The 13,341-nt window shown below is 32.1% G+C and overlaps 5 protein-coding genes across 5 annotated transcripts; 3 read left to right on the forward strand and 2 right to left on the reverse strand.

Moving 5' to 3' along the window:
* Positions 1–13: 13 nt before the first annotated feature.
* On the reverse strand, positions 14–1,688 carry BX664DRAFT_270349 (uncharacterized protein; the record flags this gene model as incomplete). Its single annotated transcript, XM_051541089.1, has 4 exons — positions 14–178; positions 262–1,182; positions 1,278–1,379; positions 1,482–1,688. The coding sequence occupies 4 exons, from the start codon at positions 1,686–1,688 to the stop codon at positions 14–16; spliced, it is 1,395 nt and encodes a 464-aa protein (XP_051396030.1).
* A 997-nt stretch (positions 1,689–2,685) lies between these two features.
* On the forward strand, positions 2,686–3,351 carry BX664DRAFT_343480 (40S ribosomal protein S13). The gene is made up of 2 exons (XM_051547315.1): positions 2,686–2,705; positions 2,779–3,351. Exons 1-2 carry the CDS (start codon positions 2,694–2,696, stop codon positions 3,187–3,189), a joined length of 423 nt encoding a protein of 140 aa, XP_051396031.1. The 5' UTR covers positions 2,686–2,693; the 3' UTR covers positions 3,190–3,351.
* Positions 3,352–3,670: 319 nt separating this feature from the next.
* BX664DRAFT_343485 (putative VAC8-vacuolar membrane protein required for the cytoplasm-to-vacuole targeting) lies at positions 3,671–6,739 on the forward strand. The gene is made up of 11 exons (XM_051547316.1): positions 3,671–4,061; positions 4,121–4,204; positions 4,277–4,399; positions 4,523–4,636; positions 4,700–4,822; positions 4,935–5,057; positions 5,125–5,247; positions 5,311–5,439; positions 5,527–6,024; positions 6,077–6,223; positions 6,281–6,739. The coding sequence occupies exons 1-11, from the start codon at positions 4,022–4,024 to the stop codon at positions 6,538–6,540; spliced, it is 1,764 nt and encodes a 587-aa protein (XP_051396032.1). The 5' UTR covers positions 3,671–4,021; the 3' UTR covers positions 6,541–6,739.
* Positions 6,740–7,620: 881 nt separating this feature from the next.
* On the reverse strand, positions 7,621–8,434 carry BX664DRAFT_270448 (uncharacterized protein; the record flags this gene model as incomplete). The annotated part of the gene is made up of 3 exons (XM_051541095.1): positions 7,621–7,928; positions 7,992–8,187; positions 8,285–8,434. Coding segments are annotated over 3 exons (654 nt in total), but the record flags the coding sequence as incomplete, so codon positions are not given.
* Positions 8,435–10,384: 1,950 nt separating this feature from the next.
* On the forward strand, positions 10,385–12,489 carry BX664DRAFT_362574 (uncharacterized protein; the record flags this gene model as incomplete). Its single annotated transcript, XM_051548324.1, has 5 exons — positions 10,385–10,424; positions 11,617–11,762; positions 11,839–11,882; positions 11,957–12,204; positions 12,287–12,489. The coding sequence occupies 4 exons, from the start codon at positions 10,385–10,387 to the stop codon at positions 12,006–12,008; spliced, it is 282 nt and encodes a 93-aa protein (XP_051396034.1). The 3' UTR covers positions 12,009–12,204; positions 12,287–12,489.
* Positions 12,490–13,341: the final 852 nt, after the last annotated feature.

Raw genomic sequence — 13,341 nt, forward strand, 5'->3', positions numbered from 1 at the left:
CTAAACGGCCATTTCAAGATTGTTGTTGTTTCTTTTCATCCCAATAAGATTTCATCATAGTTGCACATTCGTCCAGTGTACCTTCAGGATGCTCCAGTTGCCATATCATCATTACTTTCAAAAGTTGTTGTACGACTGGTCCAGGCTTCAAACCCAAAAGTTGTGTTGTTTTCTTCCCCTAGATATGTAAAAGACAATATATATATATATATACATATTAGAAAAAAAAAAAAAAACTAGGCTTTTTTTTTTTGGACTTACATCCATCATAGGTTTCCAACTATGAGCATCTTGAATATTATATTGATAAGCCAACGTTAATAATCTCTGATATCGATCCACAATCACTGTAGCAGAAGCATTCAAATTTGCATCTAAAGTTTCAGAACGATCCCATGTTACGTTAGTAAGAGTGGATAACAAATCATGTACTAGAGATAATTTCAAACAGGTTTGCCAAAGTGATCCAATATCACGAATCATCATGCCAAGATCCGACCTTGAAATAGTTTGTTGTTCATCCAATTGTTTGACAGCTTGCTGGAGTAAAGGAATGCCGCGATATAAAGTAGAGATAGTATTGACATCATGATTTGTTGATTTGAGAGAATCACGTAGAACCAACTGAACAGCAGGAATGGGACGTTTCTTGAATTCAGACATCACCGATAAGTATGGTAATAATGTGGCACCAAGGTATAGTATACGCTTTTCATCTTTGGTAGCTGTGTTCCGTACTGATGATGATGATGATGATGATGTTGTTGATATTGTGTTTGGTGATAATGATGACAAGTTGCACTGATCTAATAATAGCCATTGGACGACTCCAGCTGCACGTACAGCTTGCGAAGCATCATCAGGAGGGGATGATAGAATGGTTGGTGCCTCAAACACAGTTGAATATAATCCACATTGATGAATCAATTGTAAAGATAATAATGGTGAAGGACCACTTAGCATTTTATCGATTTCAGTTCCAATACGTTCTTTGCTAATTTTGTTCACCAATGCATCCTTGATAGATTCATCTTTTGCGGCTTCTAATAATTCAGGTACCATGTCAAATCCAAACCGACTAGCAAAACGAATACATCGAAGAACTCGTAAAGGATCATCTCGAAATGTTTCATAAGGAGCGAGTGGTGTACGAATAAGTCCAAGTGAAAGATCAGAAAGGCCCTAGAAAATAAGATGATCATGAATAAAAATAATAATAAAAATAATAAGAAAATCCATTCTAATCATTTTTTTTTTTGTTTCTCTGTTATGCTTACTTGATTGGTAAAATCTTCCACAGTTTCAGTGTTGATATTATAGAATAAACTGTTGATAGTTGTGTCACGTCGATAAGCATCTTCAGATGGTGTTCCAAAAGTCTATACCACAAAAGAGAAAGAGAAAGAAAGAAAGAGAGAGAGAGAGAGAGAAAAAAAGGTAAGATATATTATTTCAAATAAATCATAGAATTATATTTTTACCACTTCAGAAGGGATTCTACTATCTTCTGTGTAAATTTCAGTGCGTAAATTACAAAAGTCAATTTCTTGATCAAAGAGTTTGGTTGTCGCAGTTTCAAGATGTTTAGACTTGGCTGGATTACTATCAATTTTGGAGATGGTTCGAGTGGCAAGACCGTGTTTCTGAAGATAACTATTACAATAATTGGCAAATTCAAATCCCATCATATTGTTCAAGGCGATATCCAAATCATTACTATCTTTTCCTAAGAGCTATTATAAACAAGTTAGTTTCACTTTTTTTTTTTTTTTTTTTGAAATACCTTGTCGCGAACCCAACCACCAGCAATACGTGATTCAATACGAGGAAGATCAGATCGTTCACTTGCAATATAGTCTGATACTTTTTGTAAAAGATCACATATACGAGCTTCATTTTCAGTCAAGACAATTTTCATTTCTACACCGTTTTTTGCTATGCCATATATTTTTTGCTGTTGCTGTCGTTTTGACGGTGAGTCTAAACCCACTGTAGAGGATGTATTTATCATGGCGTAAGATCGTTTAATGGTCGGCAGGATAATAAAATGATAAGATGGTATATGAAAGAATCGTGAGGAAAGCAGTAATGGACGATGAAGGGAAGAAAGAGAAATGATCATAAAGTAGCTCCAAAAAAAAAAAAAAAGAATTCGAAAAGAAAGGGAAAAAAAAACGGACTTTAAAACGCATCACAACCTTCAAAATGGCATGGATGACTCTTTTTGATTCAAATAGCATAGATGACTCTTTTTGATACTATATTGACTTGAATTAAAGTAAAGCTTCTCACATGATTTTCTCTTTCTTGTGAATGAAGTGAATACATACATAATCAAATTCACTAATGATCAAAGATCAATGACTAGCAAAACGGTATTTCTTTGAAAAAGGTCGTAGTTCCTCTTATAGCTCTGAAGTTTCTTTTTTTTTTTCTAATACAAGTCCATGATGATAAGAATTACTTTCCAATTTTTTATTCTTCAACAAACACCTTTGATCAGTTTATATTAGATGATTCATGCTATTTCAATGAAAAGTCATTTTCATCACAAAAATGATGTTGGACGCGGTCAATGAAAAAGTGGCTTATCTTGGATACTATCATAAAAGTTTTTCCAAACTTTTTTCTTTTCATTTTTTTTTCCCTTCTCTTTTCATTTCCCAACTTTTTGTTTAGTATCATTAGTCAATATGGGTCGCATGGTAAAAAAAAAAAAAAAAAAAAAAAAAAATCAATAGTATTTATCTCTACAATATACTAATAATATATATATAGCACACTCCCGGTAAAGGTATCTCTAGCAGTGCCCTTCCTTATCGTCGTACTCCTCCTTCTTGGGTCAAGACCACTCCTGAAGAAGTTGTTGACATGATCTGCAAGAACGCCAAGAAGGGTCTCTCCCCCGCTCAAATCGGTGTTGTCCTTCGTGACTCTCACGGTATTCCTCAAGTGAAGGGTGTTACCGGTAACAAGATTCTTCGTATCCTCAAGTCCAACGGTCTTGCTCCCGAAATTCCTGAAGATTTGTATCACTTGATCAAGAAGGCTGTGTCTATCCGTAAGCATATGGAACGTAACCGCAAGGACAAGGGTTCCAAGTACCGTTTGATTCTTATTGAATCTCGTATTCACCGTCTTGCTCGTTACTACAAGACTTCCGGTCAATTGCCTCCCAACTGGAAATAGTATCCTTTTTTATATTATTATTATTTACTAATTTTTAAATCATATTTTTTATACTATATTTGACATTACGCCTGTAGTTTGTTGCATTCTCCTTTTTTTTTTTTATGGGGGTTGCACTTGCTCGGTAACTGTCTTTCCTTAACCTCTATTTTTACTTTTATAGTGAATCCGCCACTGCCTCCACCATGGTTGCTTAAATCGATTGATCATTCTTTGTATGACTCACTTTATAGAAATGTCATTGAATACTGGATGTTTATTTTGTTGTTATTTTATACTAAAAGTGTTATCATCTTCAATAAAAAAAAGATCATTCATTCATTTTCTATTGTTTGTCTTTTATAAATATATATATTTCTGGTTGTGTGGTGTACAAAATGCCTTATGCACGTGGTTTGGCGGAACACGTCACTCGAAACGGATATCTTTTCAGTCAACTGCAGATTTAAAAAAAAAAAAAATTCGCCTAATTCCTCTTTTTTTTTTTTTTCACTTCGCCTCATTATTATATTCAGATTTGTTTTCATATTCTTTTTTTGACCGTTTTCATTCTCTTTTCTCTCTCTTTTTTTACACCTTATATCACATACGATTTATTTAGATTATCCTTTAAGAAAAGTACCCACCATTCGTTGAACTCACTTTTTACATTCAAATAACCGACTCACACACTTCTTTGAAACGCAATCCCCCTCAATCGTATCAACACTTCTTTTGTTTTCTATATACTTTTATCTTTTCTTATTTTAAATATATATATAGCTCCCTTCATTGTTTCTTCTTATTTGATTCATCCACTTTACACTTTTTCTTTATATCTATCACATTTATCATGGGAAATACCTGTAGTGCATGTCAAGATTGTTGTGGAAGTAAGTCAAATAAGTAATCTGTATAGAGTGAACTAAACCATTTATTTGTTCTTTTTTAGAACAAAACAAGTCTGGATTATATGAGCCTTTATTGCAAGAGAATGAACGCGAAGCTATTGCCGAACTACTTCAATACTTGGAAAGTATGTAACTTCGTTATTGAGAATATGATATATCGTTATAATATTTATCACTAACTTTATTTATATTATTAGACCGTAGTCATACAAACTTTTTTGAAGGTGAACCTTTAAGACCTTTATCAACATTGGCTTACTCTGATAATGTGGATTTACAACGGTCTGCTGCCTTGGCATTTGCTGAAATCACCGAAAAGGGTAAAGGAAGTGTACTACCCCAAAAAAAGTAGTTGTTTATAGACACATGTTGTTTTTTGTTGGAGGATGAAACCTGATTGGTAATTTAACTTTTTCTTATTGTTTACTTTCTTTTTCCAATAGATGTACGCCAAGTTGGTCGAGAAACACTGGATCCTATTTTGTTTTTATTACAATCTCATGATATAGAGGTTCAACGTGCAGCAAGTGCAGCTTTAGGCAATTTGGCTGTCAATAGTAAGTTAAAATAAATAAAAACAAGACAGTTATTGATTTTTTTTTCTTAATATGTCTTAATAGCTGAAAACAAATTGCTTATTGTCAAGCTTGGTGGATTAGAACAACTTATTCGTCAAATGGGTAGTCCAAATGTGGAAGTTCAGTGCAACGCCGTCGGATGTATTACCAACCTTGCCACACATGGTATGTTTCCTCATTTTTTATATTCACGTTTTTTTTTTAATTTTTTTTATCTTACTTTATTTTTTATTTTATTTTATTTTATTTTAATATCTTTTTTTTTAATTTTATTTAGATGACAACAAAGCGAAAATAGCAAAATCTGATGCTTTACGTTTACTTGTGGATTTGGCGCGCTCCAAGGATCAACGGGTACAAAGGAATGCAACAGGGGCTCTCTTGAATATGACTCATACACGTAAATCATTTTTATTTTATTATCATATATACGAGAAAACTGATTTTTTTTTTGGATATTAAAATAGAGGAAAATCGACAACAATTGGTGAATGCTGGTGCCATCCCGGTGTTGATTGGTCTACTTAGTTCTGAAGATGCTGATGTCCAATACTATTGTACCACAGCTCTTAGCAACATAGCAGTTGATGGTAAAAAAAAAAAATACGCATGAATGAAATCTATATCGGGTTTGTACTTATTTTATATTATAGCAAATAATAGGAAAAAGCTTGCCCAATCCGATTCTCGTCTAGTTCAACATCTTATTGCGTTAATGGACACGAAAAGTTTGAAAGTACAATGTCAAGCTGCATTGGCATTACGAAATTTGGCTTCTGATGGTAAAAGGAAGAAAAAAAATATATTAAAAAGCAATTCAATTTCCCACATTGATTATTAATTGTAATATTTTTTTTTTATCTTTGTAGAAAAATATCAATTGGAAATTGTACGATGTAAAGGTTTACCTCCACTTCTTCGTCTACTCAGATCATCCTTTTTACCACTCATTTTATCATCAGTTGCTTGCATACGAAATATTTCTATTCATCCTACCAACGAGTCACCCATCATTGACGAAGGTTTTGTGAATCCTTTGATCGAACTTCTCTCTTACGATGAAAACGAAGAAATCCAATGTCATGCCATCTCTACATTACGAAATTTAGCAGCGAGTTCGGAACGTAATAAACGAGCAATCATCGAAGCTGGTGCTGTAGAACGGATCAAGAACCTCATCAATCAAGTTCCTACAAGTGTTCAAACGGAAATGACGGCAGCTATTGCAGTACTTGCTCTCAGTGACGAATTGAAACAACGATTACTTGGTATGAACGTTTTGAATGTGTTGGTACCTCTTACATCAAGTCAGAATATGGAAGTACAAGGAAATTCTGCTGCTGCTATTGGTAATCTCAGTTCAAAAGGTAAGTGTTTTATATATATATTTAATCTATTTACTAATACTTATTATTATAGTCAAGGATTACACACCATTTGTCAAGGTATGGAGCGAACCTGGAGGTGGTTTACATGATTTTTTGATCCACTTTTTAAGTGAAAGTCAAGATATTGCTTTTCAACATATTGGAGTTTGGACAGTGGAACAATTCTTGGAAGGTGGAGGTAAAGATTTAAAACTTTTATTTACACACTAGCTCATCATATCTTTTTTTTTTATAGATAAGGAATTGATATCGAAACTTTCTCAATCTTCTGACATTGTCTCATGTATTCGACGTATTGCCAGTACAACACCTTTACCAAAATCAAAAGTAGCATATGATTCAACAGAAGAAAATGTGGATGATATGGAAGGTGATATTGTTGGATTAGCGAAACGTGTGATGGATGTTATTGAAAAGGACAATACTGACCATAATCAACAACCACAACAAGAAAAAGAAACTGACCGACAACAAGATACGGACAAACAACGATAAAACAATTGGATTATCTTACATATTATACACAACAACTCTTCCCCATTGGGTTTTCATGCCTTTATACATTAGTTTCCCCCCATTTTATTCTTCATATGTTTCAATCAACATCGATATCCCCCACTTCACCCTTTAGTTATTTTTTTTTTTTTATTTACAATGGTGGTTCTTTGCAAAGTACCTTCATGGTTTTTCTTCCTTTTTTTTTTTTGTTTATGAAATAAAAATACAAGAATGATGATAATAAAAAATAAGAAAAAAAATCAAAGACTTAACATTGTATCAATTCATTTTTTTTTTTTTTGTTGTTGACAGTTGGTTTTGAAAATGCAATTTGTTTATTCGTTTTTTTTTTATTGTTATTATGATATGAGGTATCCATTGAAAACGGTATATATATTAAATACGTTCCAAAGAAAAAGGAGGATATGGTCGATAGAAAATAGATAGGTATAAAAACTAGAGATATATAATGTAAGGGAAATATCAATAATATGTGGCAAAAGGGTTAGGGGTAAAATGATCTGATGGTCGTCGTCGTTGTGCGGATGATAGTCGATTGTGTGGGATACGGGCATATTTGGTGGCGGCAATATATTGCAAACGATCCTGCTCTAATTGGGATAAGGAATCTTGACGATGATTCTTTGTACTGAAGGATTGATGTGATGTCGATAATGCGTCTATTGTATTTTGATGGTTGCTTTCATTGTATTGGAGATAACGATGATCTTCACCTACTGGTGATGATGATAATGATGTATAGGTTGCATCATAGGAAGATGATGGACGATGAACGTTAGGATGCTGTTGTTGTTGTTCTTCTTCTTCTTGTGATGATGATAAGACGTTATTATTGTAATAAGACGACGTTGTATATAAAGGAGGTTTGTTGATAGGTGATGTCGAGAGATCATGTCGTTGATCATCCATAGATGAATATACATCATCATCCAAGGTTGATAATAGATTAGGATTGACAGCTATAAGACCTAAAGCACTAGTGACATGAGGACTATAAAAAAATAAAGAAAAATAAATCAATGGTGATTTTAAAAGTTGTTGCATTTTTTTACAAATTTACTTTAAGATCAAAGCTAATTCCACCAAGACGGTTGCCATAGGACCATCAAATGTCCATATAGCAGCAATCACCAAACTACAAAGAGTACTATTTGACATACGTTCTCGGAAGATACCATAAAGACAGACAATAATAGCAAAGATATTTAGGCAACTACAACCAATAAAAATGACTAATTTGACCTTGAGAATCCCAGTTTTAACTTTGGCGACATTACATTGGACTCCACGTTGTGATCTTAAATGATGATTCAGAAGTCGTACCAAGTAGACACCAGAATAGAGTAAAACCAAACCAAGTGTACCTAATGATGATGATGATGGATGATGAATGATGAGAGAAATAGAATGATAAATTTTATCCTTACCACAATATATTGTCCAAAAATAATATAACGCGCGAGTAAACAAAATGGCTTTTTCTATATCCCCATTTTGAGCATATATACCAGCAGAGATGGAACAGATATTATTTGATACAAAAGGCATGATGATCAAGGTTGAACACAAAATATCAACCTTTAAAGGATTGTGGAACCATGAATTGTAAATGACATGACTACTCTAAATTTTCATGACCAGCGTGCATGTGAGAGAATATAAATAAAAATAAAAAAAATTGATTAGTTCCATTGTAACCATGAGGGGTAAAATGACTTACATCACTCATTGTATGAGATATTCCAAATACATAACTTGACAAGGCAGCATAACCAAATGCCCAAGGAAATTCAAAAGCAAATGATCGAAATGCGACATTTGAAAAAATATCTGTCACCAAAATAATAGAATGTACTAACCGTACTACAATAAAAAGTAATTGTTAATAAAAAAAAAAAAAAAAAAGGGTATATGACTCCGCGCAGATCACACAAACACAGTTTATTTTTATATTTTTGGCTAACTTACAACAATGGAAACAAATAGCAAATAATATCATGGATTCAATAGGTCTTGGTCTAATAAAACCAGTTTGGGTATTGGTATCGAATATATGTTGACCACGATAGGAAAGTCTATAATATAATAGAGCCATAGCTAAACCAAGAAAAAAAAAAAAAAAGAGAAAAAGTTAGATATACACGAATATTAATAAAGAGAAAATTGAGATACTTTATTATTTTGACTTACCTATAACTCCCACAATAGCTGATATAATACCATTGCTAATGTATATTGATCGAATAGTATCTGCTTCTATACAATGATATGCCGTCAATCGCCAATCGCATTGACATTGTTCCTGACTGTTGCACGTTCTCCAAAAAGAAGAATCAGCCATTCTATAATATATATATAAATATAAAAAGAAGAAATAAATGGGAGAAAGAAGAAGAGAAATAAATAGTGACCATAGGGTAGAAAATAAAACAGTGTTGAATATCCGCATACATGTATATGGGTGTGACAAATTTTTTTTTTTTTAAAAAAAAAAAAAAAAAACCTAAAAAAGAAAAAAGGAAAAGAGAAAAAAAAAAAGCTCATACTGTCAAAAAAAAAAAAAGAGTAATCAATAACCGACATTTTAGTATCTAATCAATTTGATTTCATAAACAATCAAAACTAATTTATTGAATTTAATAAAACAATATTATTGATATCACATGTTTATAAGATTATCTAATGGTTGTCATCAAATATTTTCTTTTCTTACTTTGCTTTCCACTTTTTTTTTCAAGTAGAAATAATAAAATATCATAGATTATGAGGTATTGACTCTTTTTTTTTTTATTATTATTCTTTTTCTTTAGGGAACAGTAAATATAAAATAGAACAAAATTAGATACTTGCATTTATGGAGAAGAGATCATCATATGTTTTGGTCCGTGCTTTCTTTCTTATCATTTTACCTTTTTCCCCACATTGATTGACTAAACATATATGTTTGCCTCTGAAACATGAATACTGAAATATGCTGCGGAGTTTGGGTATTTTTAGCTTCGATCATAAAGTAAAAAGGGGATTTCTTTTCTCTTTTTCTAATTTTTTTTATTACAGTGTTTCCAGAGTTAGATGGCGCATGGGGGGAGAAAAAATGGCGTCCTATTTGATTTTTGGATGGCGGAGTTTTTGATGCTAACCTGGCGTATATTTTGAAAATCTACTTGTCGCATGAATACGTCCAATCTACCATGGCGTTCTAAGGTACTCTTACTTTTTTCTTGAATGATAATAAACGCTCTGGCGCTCCGCTGGAGCTTTTCGAAATCGAAGATTTGTGTGGACTGTAGATTTTCTTTGGAAGGTGTGGATTATAGATTCTTTTCGGAAAATGTGGATTATTAATTTGATTGGAAGGTGTGGGTTATAGTTTTCTTTTTTTTTTTTTTTTTTTTTTTTGAAAAAGTATGGACTATTGATTTGACGAATAGATGTGGATTATACATTTGATTGGAAGATGTTGACTATTGGTCTGATGGAAAGGTGTGGATTATTATTTCTTTTTTTTGTTTTTTTGTTTTTGTTTTTGGGAAGGCGTGAATTATTGATTTGATGGAAAGATGTGGACTACAGATTATCTTTTTAGAGGATGTTTTCATTAATCATCAATCATCATCACTAACATCGTCAAGAGGAGGAGAAAATAATTTATTGCTTTATTGGATATTGAATATATATATTATAAAAAAAAACTATAGAAGGACGTCGCGATATACAATATTGGCAGTTTGTGGTTGAGAATTGCGAACTGGTTGTGGGGTTGCCGCTCGAAGATTTGACGGATCTCTTGATCGTGAGAGAGAGCTACATACAGTTGTCCATGGGCAAACACTTGATCTTTCAGATACAGCATCATGAAAGTAAATCTATCGTAGAGAAAAAAAAAAAAAAAGAGATTAGTGGATGATGATTTGATTTAAAAATATTAAATTTATATACTTGCCTGAGAAAAATTGAAACTACGAGCAGAGGTTTAAGGATTAATACTTGTCTCTTATTCACAACCGGATGTCTTTTTTTTTATCTTATTGGTTGGTAACGAAAAAAAAAAATACATACTAACTTCGCATTTCTTTTTTCTTTAATTCGGTAATATTGCAACCTTGCGTTATATTGGTATGGATACAGAGAATGATCAGCAGGTATCCTAATCTCAATAATGTTTGTAGTTTCAGCAAGATAAACAGTGATCAGTATCAATCGACTATCTATCACGGATATACCGGGTTTATTCACCAACGTCGATAAATATCCGTGATATATTATCCGTCAGCATCAGTGGGTACTGTACATAAACGGCATCATCATCACGATCTTTGTGAGCATGATAAATTGTTCACAGTAGGACTTATAGACAAATGTGTCGTATCTAGACTGATATTGTGTAACTTTAAGATCTCAGCTTCTTGTCATTTAAGATTGGATTGGAATAGTTTTTTCTCTTTTTTCTCTCTCATTCAATTCTTATTGAAAAAAACTTACCAACAGTCTCATCGTATTCTCGATTTGTCTTTATTATCATTTTTTGTTTTATTTTAATCCAATCAACTATCTTAAAATGGTATATTTACAGCTATCACATATAATTCTTATTCTCCTTCTCTTGCTTTATTGTTTAGTGTGTCATCGAATTTTTTTTTCACCATTCCACTATATGATTTGTTACAGACAGTACGAATAAGGCAAGACGAAAAAAAAAGATAAGTGTTGTGTTTCTAACATCAACCTTCCTCTTTTTTTTATCATCTTAAGTAAATCATGCAGCGAGTCTGAGTCAGAATTACCTTTATTTTATTTATTTACGTCTCCTTGTTTTTCTTTTGTTTTTTTATCACTTTTTTTATCACTTTCTCTTCTTCTCTTTTTCTTCCTCGTCATCACGACCTTTTGTTACGGTAGTTAGTCTCTCCTTGTTTAGTTTAGAGTATCAATATATTGTTTTATTTCTATAATGTAATATTGTGGAAAGACATGGTAAATAATAATAATAATAATAATAAAGAGAATTCTACATAGGTTTATCACTAAATTAACTTGATTTTTTTTTTCTAGCTTTACCTAAAGATCGTCAAACTTTGTTATACAGTGCAACATTCCCCAAAGAAATTCAATTATTGGCAAGAGACTTTTTACGACCTGGTCATTTGTTTTTGCGAGTTGGTCGTGTTGGTGGAACCACTACTAATATGACTCAAAAGGTTTGAATAAAATGAATAGAAAGAAGAAGATGATATAGAAAAACGCTTAACAAGATTCTTTTTTTTATGGGAATAGGTGATATTAGATACTATTGAACGGCTACTTATAGAATCATCAGGGTAAGAAGGATATATACAGTATATATCTAAAGAAAAAATCATAGGTAAATAATTTATATGTATATGTTTGATAGGGACGACTCGACTAACCCAGAAGCAAACAAAACGACAGCAACAATCAAATAGCATCATTTCTGTCTTCGATGGTGGCTCCGTTGATATTAGCTGTGGCAAGCCACTTGAAATGTGAAGGACCAGATCAGATTATTGAACGGATGCATTCAACCGGGACGACTACCGGAAAGTGTGATTCACCGTGGCAATCCTTCACTGAATGCTTGGACGTATTCCCTGGAAACTCTCTTTATGAAGTCATCGTCCAGTAAGTCTTTTTATATCAAAAAAAAAAAAAGGATACATGGACATGTCTTTCTCATACTTTTTTTTTTTTTGATCATCTATAGGGATTTCTACTATTTGAACGTATACCAAGTGATTATTAACTTGTCTACTGTTGGAGAAAAACCTTTTTCGCCTCTTTAATTAATTTTTTTTATTTTTATTTCCTTCTTGTCCTTTTTCCCTCTCTCACACTTTTTCCCTCTCTCAGGCCTTTTTCCTGTTACACGCTTCCTTATTGATGATTATAATTTTTTTATAAATAGTGTAGACTTTTAGTTTTTTTTTTTTTTAGTCGTCAATCTTTAAAATAAAAAAAGAAAAATATTATTTTATCAAATATAAATCACTTTGGCCACTCTATTGGAAATAATCATCCATTGGTTTTAATTATATTAACAATCATCACACTTATTATTATTATTTTTTTTATATACCAATTCATCAAGACATTTGGTATCTTTTATTTTCTTTTATCTGATCATCATTTACTGTTATTGCAAACATCCATCCATTTCCTTATTTGGATCATTTTATTTTTTTCAAAATACGTTTTGTTACTTTTTTATAAAAGTAACTGGTGCTCACAAATACAAACCATCCTAAATATTATTATATTAATAATAATATCCATCTATCAAGTTAATCAATCATCCATCCATTTACGAAAAAATACTTAACACTACATATACATCGCAGATCTCTTTTCTCCTATCTAGGCTAGAAAGCATATAATAGGTAGATTTACCTTTTTTTTTTGCAATAAACATAATTATTAGGTCAAATAGGTAGAATTTAGGACTTCTATATAGAGTTGAATAAAAATTGGTTTTCTAGGTAGAATTTAGGGTTTCTATGTAGAGCTGAATAAAATATTGGGTTCCTAGTCCTAATTTGGAAGGAGGGGTTTTGCCCCACAGACTCGCTGAGTGAAAATTATGCATTGCCAAATAATAAAAAAGGACGTTTGTTTATTTTTACTCTTCTTCTTCTTCTTCTTCTTATTTTTATTTTTATCACATTATTGTTCTTTTTTTTTTCTTTCTGTTATACGTTTACCTTTTAAGACAAATCAAAGTAAGGTATGGAAATAATAATAATAAAAGATTGTCTATACATA

The sequence above is a fragment of the Halteromyces radiatus genome (assembly GCF_025201355.1).
Source record: "Halteromyces radiatus strain CBS 162.75 chromosome Unknown BX664scaffold_11, whole genome shotgun sequence".
NCBI lineage: Eukaryota > Fungi > Mucoromycota > Mucoromycetes > Mucorales > Cunninghamellaceae > Halteromyces > Halteromyces radiatus.

What these genes read in the sequence shown, in the direction of transcription:
- BX664DRAFT_343485 (XM_051547316.1), top strand. Translation starts at nt 4,022, where the DNA reads ATGGGAAATACCTGTAGTGCATGTCAAGATTGTTGTGGAA. An exon ending in TGCTGAAATCACCGAAAAGG is followed by an intron (nt 4,400 to 4,522) that starts GTAAAGGAAGTG and finishes TTTTTCCAATAG; the next exon opens with ATGTACGCCAAGTTGGTCGA. An exon ending in TAGCAACATAGCAGTTGATG is followed by an intron (nt 5,248 to 5,310) that starts GTAAAAAAAAAA and finishes TTTATATTATAG; the next exon opens with CAAATAATAGGAAAAAGCTT.